The sequence below is a fragment of the Pseudophryne corroboree genome, chromosome 6, assembly GCF_028390025.1.
Source record: "Pseudophryne corroboree isolate aPseCor3 chromosome 6, aPseCor3.hap2, whole genome shotgun sequence".
Classification (NCBI taxonomy): Eukaryota; Metazoa; Chordata; class Amphibia; order Anura; family Myobatrachidae; genus Pseudophryne; species Pseudophryne corroboree.
The window spans coordinates 203,901,380-203,923,484 of NC_086449.1; the positions used below are offsets into that span (position 1 = coordinate 203,901,380).

General features: G+C 42.5%; 1 protein-coding gene across 1 annotated transcript in view; it reads left to right on the plus strand.

Moving 5' to 3' along the window:
• The first annotated feature begins 5,809 nt into the window (after window positions 1-5,809).
• CHSY1 (chondroitin sulfate synthase 1) overlaps window positions 5,810-22,105 on the plus strand; it is an 86,762-nt gene continuing 70,466 nt past the window's right edge. The window contains exons 1-2 of the mRNA XM_063925659.1: window positions 5,810-6,481; window positions 11,257-11,752. Coding sequence (XP_063781729.1) covers window positions 6,156-6,481; window positions 11,257-11,752 — 822 coding nt within the window. The 5' untranslated portion in view covers window positions 5,810-6,155. The remainder of the gene's footprint in view (window positions 6,482-11,256; window positions 11,753-22,105) is intronic.

Below are 22,105 nucleotides of genomic sequence, written 5' to 3' on the forward strand. Positions count from 1 at the left end.
CAATTGATATAAAAGCTTATCTGTCCATCAAAAGAGGGTCCAGGGTAACTCCCGACGCGTTTCGTCCCAATGCAAAGGACTTGATGAAGTCCTTTGCATTGGGATGAAACGCGTAATTCTCTGGGCATTATTAGGCGCTGATTACTTCTATTTTTTACATATATATATATATATATGTATATATATATATATATATATATATATATATATATATATATATATATATATATAGCAAATGCAAGCACTCGGCACTCCTGAATGGAAATAGCACTATTCAAACTGCCCAGTGCCCATAACAGCAAAAATAAGCAGCACTCGTGGGTCTTACTTATATGAATCAACAGGCTATTATCCTGGAAAGTGTGTGTGTGTGTGTGTGTGTGTGTATATATATATATATATATATATATATATATACACACAAACTTCTAGGCAGGTGTGTAAAAAATGCTTTAAAAAATAGAAGTGTCAATAGTTTTTTGTTTTTTTATTGACTAACATAATGAAAAGTGAATGAATAGAAGAGATCTAAATCAAATCAATATTTGGTGTGACCACCCTTTGCTTTCAAAATAGCATCAATTCTTCTAGGTACATTTGCGCAAAGTCATGGATTTTGTAGGATTATAGTCAGGTCTATAATTAATCAATCATACAGAACAGATGATAATGATCATCATTAACTGAAACAGAAACAGCTGTGTAGCAGGTTTAAACTGGACGAGGAACAGCCAAACTCTGCTACAAAGGTGAGGTTGTGGAAAACCTTTTCATCTCACAGGTCATACACCATGGCAAGCTTGAGAACAGCACAAGACACAAGGTAGTTATACTGCATCAGCAAGATCTCTTCCAGGCAAAAATGTCAAAGCAGACTGGGGTTACAAGATGTGCTGTTCAAGCTCTTTTGAAGAAGCACAAAGAAACGGGAAACGTTGAGGATCGCAGATGCAGTGGTCCTCCAAGGAAACAGTGCGTCAGAAAAAAGACATCATGCTTACTTCCCTTCGAAATCGGAAGATGTTCAGCAGTGCCATCAGCTCAGAACTGGCAGAAACCAGTTGAACACAGGTACACCCATCTACTGACTGGAGAAGTTTGGCCAGAAGTTGTCTTCAATTGTGACCAAATAGCCATACCATCGACATGGAAACAAGGCCAAGTGACTCAACTATGCATGAAAACATAGGAATTGAGGTGCAGAAAAATGGCAACAGGTGCTCTGGACTGTTCAGTAAAATGTTTTAATATTTGACTGTGACAGTAGGGAGTTTGTTCGCTGAAGGGCAACAGTGAAGCATGGTGGAGGTTCCTTGCAAGTTTAGGACTGCATTTCAGCAAATGGAGTTGGAGATTTGGTCAGTATTAATGGTGTCCTCAATGCTGAGAAATACAGGCAGGTACTTATCCATCATGCAATACCATCAGGGAGGCATCTGAATTTATTCTGCAGCAGGGCAACGACCCCAAATATACAGCCAATGTCATTAAGAACTATCTTCAGCCTAAAGAAGAACAAGGAGTCCTGGAAGTGATGATATGGCCCCCACAGCGCCCTGATCTCAACATCATTGAGTCTGTCTGGGAAGAGACAGAAGGATTTGAGCAAGCCTACATCCACAGAAGAACTGTGGTTAGTTCTCCAAAATGTTTGTAACAACCTCCTTGCCAAGTTCCTTTAAACACTGTGCGCAAGTGTACCTAGCAAAATGCTGTTTTGAAGGCAAAGGGTGGTCAAACCAAATATTGATTTGATTTAGATTTTTATAATACTCATTCACTTTGCATTTTGTTAATTAATAAAAATAAACTATTAACACTTCTATTTTTGAAAGCATTCTTACGTTGCAGCATTTTTTCCACACCTGCCTAAAACTTTTGCATAGTATTGTATATAATATAGGGGGTCATTCCGAGTTGTTCGCTCGCAAGCTGCTTTTAGCAGCATTGCACACGCTAAGCCGCCGCCTACTGGGAGTGAATCTTAGCATAGTAAAATTGCGAACGAAAGATTAGCAGAATTGCGAATAGACACTTCTTAGCAGTTTCTAAGTAGCTCCATACTTACTCGGCATCTGCGATCAGTTCAGTGCTTATCGTTACTGGTTTGACGTCACAAACACACCCAGCGTTCGCCCAGACACTCCTCCGTTTCTCCAGCCACTCCCGCGTTTTTCCCAGAAACGGTAGCGTTTTTTCGCAAACACACCCATAAAACGGCCAGTTTTTGCCCAGAAACGCCCACTTCCTGTCAATCACCCTACGATCACCAGAACGAAGAAAAAACCTCGTAATGCCGTGAGTAAAATACCTAACTGCATAGCAAATTTACTTGGCGCAGTCGCACTGCGGACATTGCGCATGCACATTAGGGACTAATCGCTCCGTTGCGAGAAAAAAATAACGAGCGAACAACTCGGAATGACCCCCATAGTTCACAGGTGTAATATGTTGCATACTGTGCACACCTGCAATGGATGTAGGGTATATGTAAACAAAGTAAATTAGTTTGGGACTATACAAAGGAGCAAATACATTAACTTCCATAACCACAGGACATACTAGTGTAACTTTTATGAGTTCATACCTCATCAGTGTTTTTTTTTATAACTTATTGCTGGGCATGGTGGCATCATCAAGGTTTATTTATTGGGTGCTAAAGATTCTGTATCACTGACCACTCACCATCAGAATGTGTGATGCATTAATACAATAAGTGATACATGAAGTACAGTAACACATTCACACTAGCACAGATACAATTCCATACGTTTGCGTGAGCAAACAGTATTCAGTTTGTGACAATGGTCATATGAACGAGACAGACATGAGCTCTGGGGTGCAAGGGACCCTGCCATAACAATCTGGTGATTATATTTTACCAGGATTCCCTCCTTTTTTTGTCTCCTATTGTCTGGTAGGGACTACAGATTCAATATCCGTTATTTAGCGTAGTCTGTCTGTATGCCATTACTCTTTCATTCAACAAAGACTTGGATTTCCTTTGTTCCCTTATGTTATTACACGGTTTCCCCACAAGAGGGGGTCAAAGATCTTAATGGAATGAAATCTCTTTATCTTTCTTAAGTCATTTGTTATTTTTGCCCACTGAAAAGTTTGTGTGCAAGCCAATTAGAAAAGGAGCAGAAAATATTTGCCTTTATATTAATTACATAATCAATAGTATATCGGTCTAGCTCTGTGTCTGTAAGTTTCTTCACTTAAAGAACACTCTGATTAGAGAATTGGTGCTTATTATGCTACTTTTGTATTGGATTTGTTTGTGGCTACCATGAGTCTAACATTTCCCTGGGTAGTCCCCTGAAACCTTAAACTGTGTGCTTATGTTTCTAGTATTCCATGTTACTGCACCCTTATTCATGCAAGAAATGTGTATATGTTACTGCGTCTGTTTTCATTTCATTTGGGACTTTTTAAAAGAAGTACCGGTATACAATGGATTTCAAGGCCCAAACATTTTGAATATAAAGAAGTGTCACTGTTTATAATTTCAAAATAGTACTAATTATTTGGATATTTTACATTTGTCTGAATTGTTTAATGACTTTTTCATAGACCTATGTCCCCAGCACACAGACTTACCCCTCCCTTATAGACTAAGCCAGTGGTTTTCAAACTTTTCTGAATCACTGCACCCTAGAGTATCAGAATTTATTTCATGGCACCCCTAGTCCAAATGTTTCTTACTGAGAAATTTAGAAATAAATATTACATTAAGTAAATTGTGTTTATATGTTATTTCTAGGTTCAGTTGTGTGATGAGGGACAAGATTTGCTTCTGTTTGTCCACATATGTTATGATTGAAAGCCACCAGCACTGGTTTTGCCTATTACATTGACCATAAATAATTTGTCTTGGTCCTGGAGCACCAATCAAAAGCACATCTGCAAGTTTCCCAAGGCACCCCAGGGTGTCACGGCACACAGTTTGAGAACCACTGGACTAAATGCCAGTACTCACTGGCAGATGTGGTTAGAGAACCGCTCCGCACACATCTCTCCCCCCGCTCAGCACAGCGCGATGTGTGCTGAGTGTGCGGAGGGGGCGCTCATTTCACCCAGCGGGTGAAGTGAGCGACCTGCTAGATTGGCCTGCATGCAGGCTAATCTAGCACCAGCGATAGCGATGCGCTGGGCTGCGCATCGCTATCGCTGTGTGGGGTACACACGGAGAGATCACTGCTTAAAATCTAAGCAATCTAGTCAGATTGCTTAGATTTTAAGCAGCGATCGCTCCGTGAGTACCCCCCTTAAGTGATCAAGAAAATAATCCTCTTTCCTTTTGCTACCTAAACCTTCATCTCCTTCACTGTGGTATTCTTTTGCAGTCAGTGACTGTGAACCAGTCTGCTGCCCCCATCAGTGGGAGCATAGGTTATGCCAGCGCAGGTTTTATAGTTACAGGGATTATATTCGCCAAAAAAAAAGTGACGTTATTGACTGACATATACAGTATTAGTGTTTATATCCTGGTATGTGTGTACTTTTGAATGCATTGTGTAGGATAGTGCAGACCCCTTGTGAAGGACGCCCTATAAATAAAGAATAACATTTGCTGTAAAACTGTTGCAAATTGAATCATGTTCGTAAATTAGCACAGTGTTACACTGTACGGGGGAAAAATACATGAGAGTAAAGGGCCCTACACATTAGGCTATATAACGGAACAATATGAACGTTCTCGTTCATATCGTTGGTGCCAGGTCGCTTATGCATGAAGGCCAATATGGACAATCTCGTCATATTAGCATGCAGGGCTTTGGAGTCGGAAGACGGTGGGAGTGAAGAAACTTCACTCCCGCCCGCCGCCAGTATTTGCTGTCGGTGGGTCGCCTAATGTGTAGGGGGCATTAGGAGTATTTTATAGTGCACAAATTACAAGTTTGCAGACCTGTCTAGCCTGATATTTGTGGCGGTGATGTTGCTGGGACCTATGTCTCTGACTGGAGTTTACACTATACTTGCAGTGGGTGTGGATTATAGGGTCAACAGTAACTAGGTCGACCGCTATTGGTCGACAGTGACTAGGTCGACACCTGAAATAGGTCAAAATGGTCATTAGGTTGACATGGAAAAAGGTCAACATGCGGTTTTTAAAAAAAAATTGGTGACGTTTTCTTCGTAAAGTGACAAGGAATCCCAATTAGTACACTGTGTCCCCTCGCTTTGCTCGCCATCCTTCAGGCAAGGTTACTATTCCCAATCGTAGCTCTCGTGGATCATAAAGTATGAAAAAATTAAAACAATGTGAAAAATGTATGTTGACCTAGTGACCATGTCGACCTATAGCGTGTGTCGACCTAATGCAGGTCAACCAATGGTGGTCGACCTAAGTGTGGTCGACTTAAAGACCGGATACCACCTCTTCTAACATCACTGCTTGATCTATTGATTCATTCATTATCATTCAGCTTTCCAGTATTCCCTGGCGTGGTGTAGTTTGGCCATGTTTATTGCTTTGCATATGACAGGTCTATAGTTAAAGATGTATTACCCGCATGCTGCTCTCTCCCCAGTGTACAGTGATACTGAGTATTGATTTGATGATACACCATATCTCCCCGTGTTGTGTATATAGCAGTATTGATTGCCAGGAGTAGTATAGCGGCAGCAGTAGCCGGAGTTGTACACGTTGCGCTTCCCCCGGCGCACTCGGGGAACTGAGCCCTCGGCAGCAGCAGCAGCGAAAGTTTTGGTTTCTTTCCAAGTCACGTGGTCCAGGGTCTTTCTCACTCGCGACCAATCAGAGGCGGCGGACGGGTGCCGGGCGGGTTCAATCCCCCGTTCCCAGCTCTGTGTTCTCTTAAAGAGCCGCGGCGGGCGCGGGTGACGTGAGGAGCTCGGGGAGTAAGGGAGAGGGAAAGTGTACGCGGAGGCTGCATGGGGACAGAGACCTCCAGGCCCGACGCCGAGCGCAGAGCAGCGGGGGCGGCGGTGGCAGCTGAAGGAGGGGGCCGAGCCGGGTGGATGTGGCAGAGTGGGGAGCGGGGCATGTGCTCCGTGTAACGGGACGGTGTACGCGCTGTCTCCGAGCACCGGCAGTAGCTGCGGGGAGGACGGAGATCGGTGCAGCCCTGCAGAGAGAGGGCGACCCCGCTGCCGCCGCCGGCATTACGCAGCCCTACTCCCCAGGGATGGCCGGCCGCAGCCGCCGCTCCTGGCTCAGCGTGCTCCTAGGGCTGGTGCTCGGCTTCCTGCTGGCATCCCGGCTCATCCTGCCCCGGGCCGTGGAGCTGCACCGGTACAGCCGGCGGAGAGGAGGCGGGGGCCGGGGCGCAGCCGGGGGGCAGAGGGGCGGCTGCGGGGTTCAGCCTGGGCTGAGGACTGACTTACACGCGCCCTTCCTGGGAGCCCTGGAGCCGGGCAGCGACGATGACCTGCGCCGGGATAATAACTTCCTCTATGTGGGCGTGATGACCGCGCAGAAGTACCTGCAGAGCCGGGCGGTGGCCGCTTACAGGTGAGAGCCCCCCTCCCTGTGCCAGTCACCCCCATGCCAGCCTGGCACAGCAGCGGGGGACACCCGGCACAGCCTCACTCATTGCATAGAGCAGTGTTACTGGCGGCGTGTCCATGGGCTGCTCTGTGGCCATTCTCCCCAGTATGTGGCTGTGTAGTGAGTGTGGGCAGGCAGGGTGCCCCTGGGTCTGGGTGCTGGGTGAGGAGGATAGGGTGATCTTAGGCTGCTGCTTTCTTGCTTCTATAAATCCCTGTCTTCCTCAGTGTGTGCAGCTTAGGATCTTGCTCAGTGCCGGTGTACTGTGGAAACCCTAATTCTTGTCATGTAATGATGTAGCTGGCTGGTTATTTCTATAGCATATTGATCTGTCTGTTCTTGATTATGCCATTCCTTCTAATTGTAGTCATTTTAAACTAATGGAGTCCTGATGTAAGGCATAGTGTATTCTGGTATTTCATACATTTGAGGGATTTAGTTGTGTTTAAAGGAGTTTTGTTTGAGTCCCTTTTTTTCCTTTTGTTTTTGTTGTTTGTTTTCCCCCCAGATGTACTGGTACTTCATGACAAATATGCTCTAAGGGCCTATGTGCAAAGCTACTGTCTTGGAATAGTGCAATGCTTTTTAGTTATGTCAGCTGTGATAGATTTTCACCTTCAGAGAATCCTGTTGTAGACCTATTTGGCTACTTCCATTACCCTTGAATGTGACAACACGCAAACCTGGTTCTCTGCATTGTTTCGCCTTCTGTAGAGCTAATGTATAGATTTAAGAGCTATGGGGATAGGGTGACACATCTGTTTGCTCTGAAGGTGGAGTACTCCTTTTGAATACAATTTCTCTTCAATTCTAAGCAGTGTCCAAATACAGTTGTGTTGCTAAATGCTTGAGTCAATGCCATGTAGCCGCTTGGGCTATTGTAACAAAGGAGCTCTTCATGAGGTCCAGCGTGTAAGCAGATTTTGTTTGCATATGCAGATTTTATTGCTTTCTGCATATAAATTCTCTGGCCTGCACGAGTTTTGCTTTGAAGGTACCTTGATGTAATATGGCCGAGAAACTTTGTTTTATTGACCTGGTTTATGTAAATTTTTCTATACTGCCTCCAAGTGCCTTGCTCAGCAGCTAACACTTGCTTGTTTCAATCCTTTAATTGGCAAATTTCTTGTTTGGTAGCACACTAAACTAAAACAGTTGGTTTTTATTAGGGGATGTATTTAGGAAGGATTCAATCCGCCTCATGTGAGCCATTTCCTCTTGGGAGGACAGTTTAGCCAAGCACAAGGGCGCTCAGGCAGACCCCTTCTTGAATGAACAACTCTAGAAGCTTAACTGACCTTCAATGATAGACGAAGATGGATGCAATGTGCCGTTCCGGATGGGCACTTCGCACCCACTTGCATTGCAGGTTTTCCCTTGCACCCTGCAGGGAAAACTTGCCATGTTGGCATTATTGTAAGTGGCTGGTGTGTTCACAGCCAGGCACTGCCACAGTGTCTTGCAGAACCTTTCTTTGAACTGAAAATCCCACAAACTAGTCTGTGTATTAACAACAATGTAAAAAAGGCAAACACTGGTTTAATAACCAACCACTAACTCCCTGTACCAAGACTTCCTGGAGCTGTTGTAAATTATTATGTGAACCCTCTTGTACGATGCAGATGCAGGTGTAACGGAAGATATCTACTGCATACATAGGTGACCTATTCTTGTGATCATGCAAACACTGTATTCTGACAGCTACTTAAACATCACTGCAATTGTAATTACTTTGAGTTCAAGGATTATCTCGGGCTGTTTAAACAAGTATTGAAGCACTTATCAAGTATATTGTATTTGTTTGATGCGTTACTGATACCATGGTGGTTTGAGATTGAAGGGACAATACTTCTGCCAATTTCTGATTGATCTATTGTGTAATAGATGAGCATCATCAGTGTCCCCTTCAGATGATAAATGATCTGTGCTTTCGGATGTGACTTTGTTTTTTGCCTGATGTTGCAGTTTAAAGATGTGATCAAAAGCCAATTTAAAGTTACCTGCAATTGTTTGTGATTACATTTTTACCTGTATGGATGTTTAGTTTGGGTTGGGCATGGAATCCTGGTGGTCCGAATACAGACGCCGGGATCCTGGCCGCCAGAATGCCGGCAGCAGGGCGCGCACAAGAAAGTCCCTTGCCCCATGTGTGTTGTGGACACCCACGAGTGGAAATAGCCCTGGCGCAGCTGTCGGCATTTTTGGCAGTTGGGATACTGGCGTCTATATTCTGACTGGCGGGATCCCGACTGCCGGGATATTAACTACATCCCTTTTGGTTCCATGCTATTTAACTTGAACTGCTGTACTTTGTGAGCGCTACAGTTGTTATATTATGGAAAGCTTTTGGCTTGTATTTGGTTAGTTGAGGTAATGGAGAAATGCCAGGTCCATGCTGGGTTGAACCCAGGTCAGGCCCTGTTTACACAAACTCTTCAACCTTAGGTTATTCCCAGTTGCAGTTTGTAGTGCACCCGTGTTTCGTCTTCTGACCTCTACCAGCGCTCGGCAGTGACATATCTAAGCACTGGTGATCCCGCTCTGTGTGTAGAGGTACTGGTGACGGATGACCCTGGTCACCCGTTTACACATTGCAGTCTTAAGGTGCCCATACACCTAAAGATTTCTCTTCCAATCTGGCTGGTTGGAACGGAAATGTGATATTGGGGTTGATTCAATTCAGCAACCATTGAATAGCGCTGGGAATTAGCTCCCGGCGCTATTCAATACAGCGACGAGTTACCCTCAATTGTCGGGAATTCTTCTCTCAGCCCCGGGGGGGTGAGAGAAGAAAACCGACAAAAGAGCGTCCGGTTCTGCCGGGAATCAGCATCGCCGCGGGTAGTTAAGTCAGAGAATTCTCATTCTCCCGACAAAACAACCTGTTAAGTCCAAGAGAACGGGCATTCTCCGACTTAACTTTAGCTGAATTGAATAGCGTCAGGAGCTAATTCCTGGCGCTATTCAACTGTTGCTGAATTGAATCGATCCCAATGGATGGGAGCAAATGACAGCTGACCATTTGAAATAGTCAACTGTCATCTGCTCCCATCCATGTCATTTGCTCCCATCCATTACCAGATTTTTGTGCCAGCCAGATTGGAAGATAAATCTTTAGGTGTATGGGCACCTTTTACCTGGGTCCAAACTTGCTCGCTACCGATGTTGAATTCCCAGGTCACTTTGAGACCCTTTTCCGCTGACGCAGGTTATTGCGGCAGTTGAAAACTGGTATGAGTCAAGTTTTTAATCTTCATATTATTCTGTTAAGCCGTATGTTTTATCTGAAGTAATTGGTACTTTAGTCAATGAGCCAGGCTCCCTCCAGTTGTTTTGCATGGCACAATTGTTCATGGTCACTACTTTAGATACATATGACTTTTTAAAATACATGTCACTTCATATTCTCAATACATATATAGTTACTTGACTCCAAGACAGGGAAGTTGTGATATTAAATGTATCATTAAGTTGAACCTTGTTCAGTGCACAGGTGATATGGAATGGGTTGCATGCTCTTAATAGTGTGTTCCATTAGTATACTTTTTTTTTTCTATTGTCGTACTGTTTCCGTCCAGTATGCACTACCTTCTGGTGTAATGTAGCCCCCTACCTCCTAGCTGAAGCAATATTTCCTTCTGCTCCTCTTGCTCAACAACCGTTTGTTGATTGGTCCTCCAAGGAATGTACTGATGTACTGTGCACTGCCACCATTTGTCACCTGCATACTTAGTAGTGCAGCTTCGAAGCTGGAACTCGTTACACTTGAAACGGATGTGAAATGTTGTAGTGGTTTATGTTGCTACTACAAATACTCTTAACTGCAAGCCTTTCTTATGCTTCAAGCATGTACCCCATCCCCCACGAAATAAGGGCCACATAACTCCTGAACTGGTTCTCTGCCTGCAGGCTACTATGACAGTTGGTTTAGAGCCTTCAGTGAAAATTGGAGAGGAATGTTCTGACCTACACGGTAGCGTTCCTTTACCTCTACAGGCGGTGACTAATTGTAAAGTCAAATGCATCTTTTTACATGTGTGATTGCAGGAATTCCATCAGCAATATATATAGTTATAATGTATTACAACTACCTTTAAACAAGATGACCAACATTTGCTGGATAATTGCCTTGTCTCTGATTATGGAAATACATAATGGAGCAATGGGTGTGTCTTGGATCAATTCATTGGGCCCGATTCAGTGCAGCGCTTATTGCATTGCACTGGGAAGGAGGTCCCCGGAGCAATTCAATTCAGCGCACTGTCATATCAAAGAATGCTGGTTCTTGCGCCTTAAACATTGTTTAGTAGCGACAACCGTCATTCTCGGACTAAAGTGCATGACGTGATGCTGTTTCTGCTGCACCGGGAAGAAATCCTCTAGTCGGCATAACATTGCAATGAATTGAATAGCTCTGGGAGCTCCTTCCCAGGCACTATGCAGTTCACGCTAAATTGAATCGAGCTAATTTTATCTGCATGTAACTATGGTGTCAAAATTGACGCAAGTACAAGTCTCCAATTTTGGATTGCTCAATTCCCAGAGCAACCAGTTAGTGATCAGCCCCTGGTTTTCATTGACTGTTAATGACATTTTGTAAATTTAATTTCTAGCTATGCTGAGGTTATCTGGCCTGTAAATCCCCCTTTTTTTTTTCTTTTTTTCTTTTTTTCTTTTTTTCTTCTCCATTTTAAATGGAGACATCCATATAATAAAAAACATTTTTTATGCTTTTTCAGAACGTGGTCCCAGTCCATCCCGGGAAAGGTGGAATATTTCTCAAGTGAGGGCTCTGACACATCCATACAAATTCCAATTATAGCACTGCAAGGTGTCGATGATTCTTACCCACCACAAAAGAAGTCCTTTATGATGCTAAAGTATATGCATGATCATTACCTGGATCAGTACGAGTGGTTCATGAGAGCAGATGATGACGTCTATATAAAAGGTGACCGCCTAGAAAGCTTCCTGCGCAGACTCAACAGCAGTGAACCATTGTTCTTGGGGCAGACTGGCCTGGGTACTACAGAAGAGATGGGTAAACTGGCACTAGAACCAGGTGAAAACTTTTGCATGGGAGGCCCTGGTGTCATCATGAGTAGAGAGGTCCTTCGAAGAATGGTGCCGCACATCGGAGAGTGTCTACAACAGATGTACACCACCCACGAGGATGTGGAAATTGGCAGATGTGTCCGAAGGTTTGCAGGGGTGCAGTGTGTATGGTCGTATGAGGTAAGAGCTGCCTTCAGTTCATTCTATGTAGTTACATTTCATTAAAGAGATGTAAAAGACATTCAGCTGCAGTTATGAACTCTTGTGAACAGGGGATGAGGAGGGCTGGGTGTTCAGTAAGGCACAAGAGCCTTATGGGGGCCTAAATGGATGGCATAGACTGATGTGTGAATGGGCAAATATTCTCTGTACAGCGCTGCGGAATGTGTGTGCGCTATATAAATAACTGGTAATAAATAAATATAGTTTAATAGCTACATGTGCTAATTGTATGAAAAAAGGCAAAGTATAAGGAACTATTACTTTAAAACAAAACTCTGACGTGATTGGTCAACATATGCAACTTTATGTATATGCATCAGTCTGGCAATTTTATTATGTTACCAATGTCTAACTCATCCACACGTTTAGTTGTTCCAAGAATCTGAAGGTGAAAGAAAGTATACTCTGGTGATTTTCAGACAGTATACCCTATTCAGGTCTCTTATCAGATTTTTTTGTTTTTGTTTTTTTTTCCCTCCTCAGAATATTACTATTTTAAAGCAATCCCACCAAATGATAGATCCACATGTGAGACTTATCTCCAACACAATGGAAATTGGGAAGAAGACACTGATTCCTGAGGGGATGATGTGCCGCATATAGAGTAATTCAGTTGCTCCCAAACTCTAGGGCAGATGTATTAACCTGGAGAAGGCAGTGATAAGTGCAAGGTGATAAACGCACCAGCCAATCAGCTCCAATATGCATATTGACAGGAGCTGACTGGCTGGTGCATTTATCACCTTGCGCTTATGACTGGTTTATAACTTCCTTATGCCTTCTACAGGTTAATACATCTGCTCCTCTGTTCTCAAGGCGTCCTAATAGTCCAGGATTTAATGACAGATGGCTTAATTAGTACTGCAGACAGTTTGATTTAACCATCTCTGCTCAAGCACGTGGATATTCTTAAAACCTGGACTGTTAAGGTGCCTTGATGGGTGTAGTATGGTATGCCGGCGGCCGGGCTCCCGGCGACCAGCATACCAGCGCCGGGAGCCCGACCGCCGGCATACCGACAGTGTGGCGAGCGCAAAGGAGCCCCTTGCGGGCTCGCCACGTTGCGGGCACGATGGCGCGCTACGCTATTTATTCTCCCTCCAGGGGGGGTCGTGGACCCCCACAAGGGAGAATAGCTGTATGTATGCCGGGTGACGGGATCCCGGCGCCGGTATACTGTGTGCCAGGATCCCGACATTCGGCATACTGAAAACCACCCGCCTTGATGACAGAGTTTGGATTAATTTTTAGGCATTCTCTTTAATAAGCACACAACATTTTGCCAATCTTTGCCCATTTCACTCCTGCGTCCTACTTCCATTTTAGTTCTTGGTCTGTCTTCCTCAGGTATTTCATATGTGCTCAAGCAGTTAATAGAAGTACTTATAAAGAGGAGTGAGTGATTCAAGGGTGCATTGTGTATAGATTGATGTGGCCAGTGTATGTGTGTGTATAGATAGAGATATGTGTGTGTGTGTGTGTGTATTTCTGTATTTGTAAGAAGCAGGAATTGGTGAGTGTACCACATAGAGCACACCATTGTTGATGTGAGGCATAGGATATGTTTTTAAGTCTGAAATTTACACTGTCAGTCATATTAAAAGTAAAATATGCCTTGTTCTGCTTTTAATATTTTCATTCTAGATTTCAGGGTTAAACATGCCAGGAAGCAAGCTACTGCTTAGTAAATTTACCTGTTAGATGTCCCAGATGAACTGCATGGAACTTTGAGTTCTATTTGGTTGTAGTCTACGTACGGTCACTTGGTTTCCTTTGTTAGCTATGTAACATAGAAAAGAATTGCATTGTTATGTTTATCTTATAAGAAGTATTCATACTGTAGCTTTAGCTGTAAAAAGATATGGGGTTATGACTCTTTGATGTTGGATTAGTTTGACGTGACTTGTATGGATGCATATCTCTTCTCCCATACCAGCCACACATGGAGTGCCCCAATGGCATAATGGGTTATTGGTTCTATTCATAACCTGCCATCCTTTTGGTTTATCTAGTATTCACGCTAGGCTGTTCTAGCACTCTGATTTTAAAGAGTAAAAGGTGCCTTGCCGTTTTAGTGTGGTGGGGTTTTTTTTTTTTTTTTTTTGTTTTTTTTCCTTTTCCTTTCTCACCCATTAGCTTGAGAGGGCCTTGTCATGAGAATATGGAGTGCTGGGCCAAATTACAATCCTTTCTCATTACGGGCTCCCCTATCTCTGAGACAGTGATATCTTGTGACTGTTTCCAGTCCGGTCTGCGGGAAATGAATAAGATATGAAGATGGATCATCCTTTCCACGAGTTTCAACAAATCCTCTCATAAGGATAAAGAGACTTATTGCTGTAGGCAGCTAATTAGAGCACTACTCTGTTTCCAAACTGAGGGCAATGATTGCTAGTTGCTTTTTGTTCAGTCTAATTATTTCTTTAAAGCTAGTGAGAGAGTCAACTCGTACAAATGAGCAGTGCTTGCATGAAGTTCTGCTGGGACTTTTATGTCTGTTATACCCCTTTTCAACCTACGAGCACGGGTCGCAGCCGGGAGCCTGACACGGGTGCTACCCGGCTGCGGCCCGTGCTCAGACCCCTTTCCCATTGCGCTCACCAACCTGGCATATTGCCGGCTTGGTGACGCTGCTAGTGACGCGGCAGGGTCAGCACTGGGAGATCACATGATCTCCCAGCGTTCCCTTCCATACAGTGTAAACTGGAGCGCGACACTGCTTTCGTTTACACTACAACCCTACCCGGATCATTCCCATGTCCTACCCAGGTATTTACCCAGGTAGGATTCACGGGTCACTTGATCCGGGTTTTTGCGGGGGGACCCTTTTCCATTTGCAAAAAACACGGGTAAATATGCGCCCCCGTGTTTTTTGAGCTAGTGGAAAAGGGGTATTAGTAATGCCACTCCAGTCGAGTGTGGGACACTTTACATTGTAATTTTACTTGGATTCTCAAGTCCTCACAACCCCAAACAATTTGTTTTTCCATTTCTCCTTACAGAACCGCAAGTGCAATAATAAGATCCACCTGTGGGTCTTATAAAATGTATCTGAGTAATGAGTACACCTGTGTACCTGCTAGGTGACCTGGAAAACCTGAACTGTTTGGGGGCCTGAGTTTGAGAACCACTGTAATATCGGGTTATTTGTTTTGGGAGTATACAGATAATTTCCCTTTCACATACCAGTGTCCATTTGATCTACCAGTAATCAATATTTCGCACAATAATATAATAGTTGTTGTTTATTATTATGGGTTTGTTTTTTGTTTTTTTAAGAAAATCCTTTATTTCATCTGATATATGTTTGTATTCTAGTATTGCTGAATTATCACGAGACACTTCCTGTGTTGCTACTCACTTTCAGGCAGGATTTCACAAGCTCTACTGCATATCTTGTATTAATTCTTAACTTACATGGCACATTTACAGCATCATAATGGCTAATGAGCATTCCGGATTACACGTCACTAAGGATTAGGTCAGAGAAGGCTAATCTGCCTCGGGAAAGGGCTATGAAGGTTTGTTTTTCTTAATGGAGAGTCAGAAATATAGGTAAAGTCCTCATTTATTAAGGAGGAGCTGACCAAACACAATGGAATGTGTGTGATAGTTATGTAATATATTATCTATCTTTAACTTATCAGTAGCTGCTGTTACAATATGAAATACTGTATGATGTTGCCTGGGAAGCTAGCATTCCGAAAATGATCTTAATTCCTGCCACAAATCTGAGCTGAGTGTACTGGATATGCTGGTCACTGTTATTAATGTGAGGTGTGCTGGTTTCGCCTCATATCTACTATCACATGCAGCCTAACACAATACTTCCTATACGTTGTATGGGTCAGTCCATCCCTGCTTACTGTTGTCTCTGTGACCTTCAGGGTCCCACGTTTAGTAAAAGAATTATTGCCAGCTTAGTGCCAGCCTGACCTATTATCCTGGGAAGCTCTCTTCCTGCAAGCTCCAGCTTATCCACGGTGTTGCAGAAGGAACCTGTCTTCTGTCCATCTGCAGAAGCCTGGGAAACACTGGCTAAATATTGTCAGGAAGTTGGAGATTATCATCTTGACACCATGGAGAGTGAAAGCCTATAAGTGTGTGGGGGCTGTGGAAGTGTCTGAACAGTTGGTGAGCCTTTATTGCTATGTACAGTATGAGGACCTCTGTAGAAGTCTAAGCTGCTGCGGTAACCCTTTATTTGGCATTACTGTTTGCAGTGACCAGTCCATGATGACTTGTGCTAGAGCATGCCGGGTGTTGTTTGAATAGCTGGCTGTAGCTTGTGCTTTGTGCACCTCTGACCAGTGCTAGTTTTTGTGGCTTAGACAAGTAGCCAGTTGCGTGTTGTATGTTTGGTATGATAAAGAAAACCTTTTTTTTTTTTTATTTGTATTTTATTTTTTTTCTTCCTTAAAGGATACAGTGAAAAGCGCAACACCGTGTCTCACTACCTGAAGGATTGGGGTAAAGGCAAACTCTGAATTCCACACCTCCCCAATACAGCTTGGTCTCTTTATTGGCCTGCTGGGGGTACTACTTGCAGGCAGAGCCTTCTTAGGCTGGTGTGTGACTGCACGCCACCTAGGCCCTAATGCACCAAACTGATTGGCGGACAGTCCCCTCTGTACACGGACAGTGGTGGAGTTGCTGAGGCAGTTGACAATACTTGAAGAAAGGGTAACTTGCGCCCTAGCTGCAGCTCGGCACCGACACTCTCGAGCACTACTCCTTGAACAATATGTATAACCAAACAATAGAGTGGTCCACAAGCGCCGCTAGAAAAGACAAATGCCAGTTCCGAAAGATCCGTTTGAATGTCCTAATGTAGAAGACTTTAAACAGAAGAATGGGAGATCACATCAGTTAGACCATACTTAATACTATCTTCATACAGTGGACTGGTATCTCAGGACTGACCTTTTTTCAATAAAATGCGTGCAACAAAAGGTTTCTTTAAATCCTTATGTGCAGTTACAACAGATATGGAATGGACGTCTTGTTATCCCTTATGGACGACACTCGCCTAAACACCTCTCCCTATGTTCCTTGAAAGGTTTCTTTTCCGTGCCTCCAGTTTGGGATTAGGATTAAGACTCTCGTCCACCACCATGTGTAGTTCAGATGATAAATTGCAAAAAGTTTTTATCCAAACAAAGGATATTTATTGTAAAATATAAATGATAAAAATACATCCATGGAAATACTTAACTATCAACATAAAAAATGGGGTCCCCACAGGCTAATGGTTTGTTCCCTCGTACTGACCACTTTATTGTTTGGTTATACATATTGCTGAGGCAGTTGTCTACTTTTACTGCTAATTGTGCATATCTTATAGCAGGTCTTTATAACCTGTCTCCAGTTGCCTGTTTCAAAAGTGAAAAGGCATGCTTGGTCTTGTAGTTCCAACACGGCAAGCTATAGGTTGCCTTTCTGTGCTTTGGTGAGTAACTAACTTGTTCTGTTGTGTATTACACACTTCTTATCTCATATGTCACTCTGTCGTGTTAGTGTGTCTGTTTTGTTCCTGTGACCTTGGTAACATTGGCTCAGTGACTAGAGGAAACTCATACTCTTTATAGGTGGTATTTATTTTACTGTAGATTCATCTGCAGATATTCTGACATCACGGTCATTTGCTAACGTGAGGGTCGCCGAACTGCTTACTTAGCAGTTATAAAATAAAGCAGTGCAACACAGGAACCGTAATATCACAAATAGAAGACTCTTGCTTGTCATTACCTGTTTTAATAGGATTTCTGGCATTTCCCTCATTTTAGACAGTCTGTAAAGTAAAAAAATAATAATTCAGAGCACGGTAAAGTAAGACAACACTTTGGGTCCCAGCTTTATTCTGTGAGCTTGAGCAAGGAGCTTTATATAGTATATATAGAATCCTGTGTACAGCGCTGTGTGGAAATTGGCAGAGTGATCTGAAGCTACTGCTTTCACCGTCCATGTCACGTCATCCTTTCTTAACAGGATTAACATGAGTTGACAAATATTTGCGCTATCACGTCTCTAGAATGCCTTGGGTTATGTTTTGCTACCTTGTTATGTTCATTTGAAGTTTTTATAAAAGGTGAGATTTAATTAGTGTTTAACTTATTACCAGTTATTTATATAGCGCACACATTCCACAGCACTTTACAGAGAATATTTGGCCATTCACATCAGTCACTGCCCAGTGGAGCTTGCAATCTATATTACCTATCACATGTACATGCGCACACACATTCATGCTAGGGTTCGTTTTTGTAGGAGTCAACCTACCAGTATGCCCCAATGGTAGAGATCCATACACTTAATCTGTAGCCCAAGATCTTAGGTATTGAATGTCTAAAAGGTATACGTTTAATTTGCCGGCCCCGGTAAATTTATTATTATTATTATTATTATTATTATTACATTTTATTTATAAGTCTCCACAAGTGTGTTGCAGGGCCGTACAGGGAAACCAAACTTAGCATTACAGTAAATAAATCACAATACTAGAGTACAGGTAACAAAGAGCACCACAATTCTCAATACATAATACAGCTTAGATGTAAGTAGCGAGGGAGTCATCATCGTACTTGGGCTGGCCGCCATAGATGGAGATGAGCCTTTACCAGCAGGAGAAAAAGCGGGTAAAGATGGTCGCTGAGTAGGAGAAAGCTGCGAGTGAAATGTGTCGAAGAGGGCTTTGACAACAGGAGGAAAGAGGGCCCTGCTCTGAAGAGCTAACAATCTAGTGGGAAGGGGCTACAGACAGATGACATGAGGTGCAAGCAAGCGAGAGGTGGCCTGATGGCAGTATGTAAGCAAAACAGATGTTCAAGGCAGGGGGATGGAGGAGCAGCCTCAGGACATTAAATCATACTGAACCCGTCTAAAATACTTGCGTTAGGAAGTGGTGGAAATGTAAGGTACAATTGCTAGGCACTGGGGTCTCTTCACAGTGCACCATGATCTCCTTTAGAGGAGACAGGGGCTGAATGTGAGTTTTGTTTGACCAACAGTGATTTAGTGACTAAGATTTACTGCTATTTGTGTTTTGTGCAAACCAATTAAACCCCCCTTTCAGCATTGTACCACTCATCGCCAGACATTAGAGGAGATGTGGTACTCTTCTGGGTTTCATATGGTCTTATAAGGATTGTTAAACTTGATGCAGTTTAAATAAGCATTAAAATGTTTCATGGCCGAGTGTCTAAATCCGTTGCTGAGGATTGACGGGATTTAATGGTCTAAGTCCCTGTGTAGGTACTTGTGACCATTCCGTGCCCCCTTCCCAGCACAAATGCAGAATTTATTTCCGCTTCTGGCAACAAGAATTTACAAAACTAGACCAAGACTAATCCATAGTTAATTAAACTGCCTTGAATTATAGAACTAATCCCCATAGATGGCCGCTTGGAGATGTTTGAGCACATATGTATACTTCAGCAGCGACCAGTGAGGTGTATGTAAATGCAGTATTTTATCCTTTCTCCTGCTATTGGCAGGTCTGGAAAATGGAACGATTAATCGCTCAGTATATCAGGCTTATAAAATGGATCTAGTTTTTCAAGTTCTTCTGCTCATGATTTACTTTTAAAGGCCTGTTTGAGATTTTACAGCTTAAAGAAATACATTTATAAGAAAACACTGTCAGGGATATTTCATCAACGCATTGAAAATGTGGTTCTGCTTCATTTGGGGTGCAGGATCGCTCAAGTAACTCTGCAAATTGTCCACAGCAAGCGGGCATGTGTGTTATACAGGGTCATCGATTTATGAATTGCTTGTAGACTAGAGCCGTGGCATCAGGACGGATGCTCCTCTGCTCACTGTAGGCAGCATCGTGTCTCTGCCAGTTATTTTATAACCATTTATAAATGGACTGGTAATAATCCTATACATTGACTTACACTATACAGCTTGATTTACAATAGAGCTTGGGACCATAATGGTTACTTTTGTTGGAAATGCGCATATGGGATGACAAGTGGCCTTGGAAGAACAAATTTTAGTTATTGCCTGGGGATATTCTGCAGTAGGAGCACTTGACTATTAAATGTGGTGCTCACATGTGCGCAGCTGAGCCAACAGCGTAGGTCAGGCGCAGGCTACTCAAACCTCTGTGCTGCAGGCCTAGAAAGCGTTGCATATGTATTATTATTAAACTGGTATTTTATTACACATTTGCTTTTTCTACAATTCATGTAAAATGTTTGACTGTTTCGCCATTTGCTAATAAATGATATCACGTTCCCTCTAACAATATCCGCAATTGCCAGATAATCTGTGGAATGCTGCAAATGTATTACTTAAAGGGTTTGATCACTAAGTTTTTAGGAATAAATCTTGGCTGTAAGGCACGAGGGGCATATAATTGTGGGGCAGATGTATTAAGCCTGGAGAAGTGATAAAGCAGTGATAAGTGCATGGTCATAATGCACCAGCCAATCAGCTTAAATATGTAAATTTACAGTTAGAAGCTGGTTCGGTATCACCTTGCACTTATCACTGCTTTGTCACTTCTTTATGCCTTCTCCAGGTTTAATACATCTGCCCCCTATATCTTGTGTGGCTAGCACAACAGTCTATGGGGCAGATGTATTTACCTGTAGAAGGCATAAGGAAGTGATAAACCAGTGATAAGTGCAAGGTGATAAATGCACCAGCCAATTGGCTCCAATATGTAAATTAACAGGAGCTGATTGGCTGGTGCATTTATCACTTCCTTATGCCTTCTCCAGCTTAATACATCTGCCCCTATGTACTGTAGCTGCTTTGTTTTGGAAGTTGCATGGGTTATCCCTGTAGCTCTCTGTTTTATTCTACTGCTTTTGATTGTGTTGCAAGATCTGTAGATGTGTTTGTTGAAGGGCCCTTTCCGAAGGCTTAAGGTGCATACACACGATATGATATGCACTTAACTTTCCTTACGATTTTGACTATATAGTCAAAATTGTTAAGAAAGTTAGTGCATATCGCACCATGTGTACTTAGCTTGCAATGCTGATGCGTGGTCCCGCGGGATCGGCATCGCAAGAAAAAAATAGACTCTGCAGGCAGCCCAACATTGACTTTATTCCGGCCCTGTCGAATAGTCAATGTCTGGCTGTGCAGCACATCGCACCTTGTGTACACAGCTTGAGAGCCTATAAGTAACCACTAACTGTTGTAGAAGACTTGTGTATCAATTTTTTATTTTTTTTTTATTTTTTTACCCCTGATTACAAGGCTATGGGTGGAATTCAATTTACCGCAATCAGACTTTTTACCATTATCTCAGTTATTGCAAAAAAGCAACTTATAGTGTATATGACCGCTCCCACGATTCATATTCCATTGCAAATTTGTTAAATCTGCTTGTACATGAAAACAAGGCAGACTTAGAAGTAAGTCCCTTAGTGGTCATAAGATTTTGGGTACTAAAATTGGGTCAAATAGCTGTTGCATGCATTTAAAAAAATGTAGTATTATTATTTTAATAATAATAAAAATAATAATAAAAATAATAGTAATAATCAAAATAATAATAAAAATTAATAATATAAATAAAATAATAATATTTTTTTTATGTTTTATTATTTTTTTTAAATGCAGGCAACAGCCGTTTGACCCAATTTTAGTACCCAAAATCTTATAACCACTTTCAGAAACCTTCCAATAAATAAAAAGAACATTATTCCTCCCTGCAAGCCTAAACACTCATAGCACCCCAATATACCTGTCCCATACCTTGTACCCCTAATTCAATCATCTTTATTTTTTGACACCCAAAATGACATGTCATTATTGGGCAGCTAAAAATTATTATAAAAAAAACTTCTAAGTGCTTAATTAGGCATTCAGAGGGTTGTCCCCAGAGTTCTGAACCAAATCCTGACGTTTTTACATTTGTACATATTTTTTTTTTTTTTTAGATGGGTATTTTCACCAAGCTTATCACCTGCTCAGAGGTGGTAAACTGACTTTTGCAGTAAACCTATGGAGAATTATTGTGGACAATTGAATAGGGGCTGATCGCGGGTCACAAAATCACAAATTTTTTTTTTTTTGATTTTTTTTCAGTGGAAACATCCTTTCGTGGCTAATTGAATTCCCTTGTGTTTGACAAGTACATAATTTTTATTTTTCCTGCATTTTTAACATTGATTTTCTGTTCTAGTGTGCATTTTTTAGAGAACTGATTGACCTTTTGAGCTCTCCGTTGACCCTACGGCAGCTGACTGCCATATAAATGGACTTGATATGCAGCTAGACTGCCAGCAGGACTTTACATAACAATCCGTTTGATCTGCTTATGTGCAGCCACAATGGTCTGATATTGAT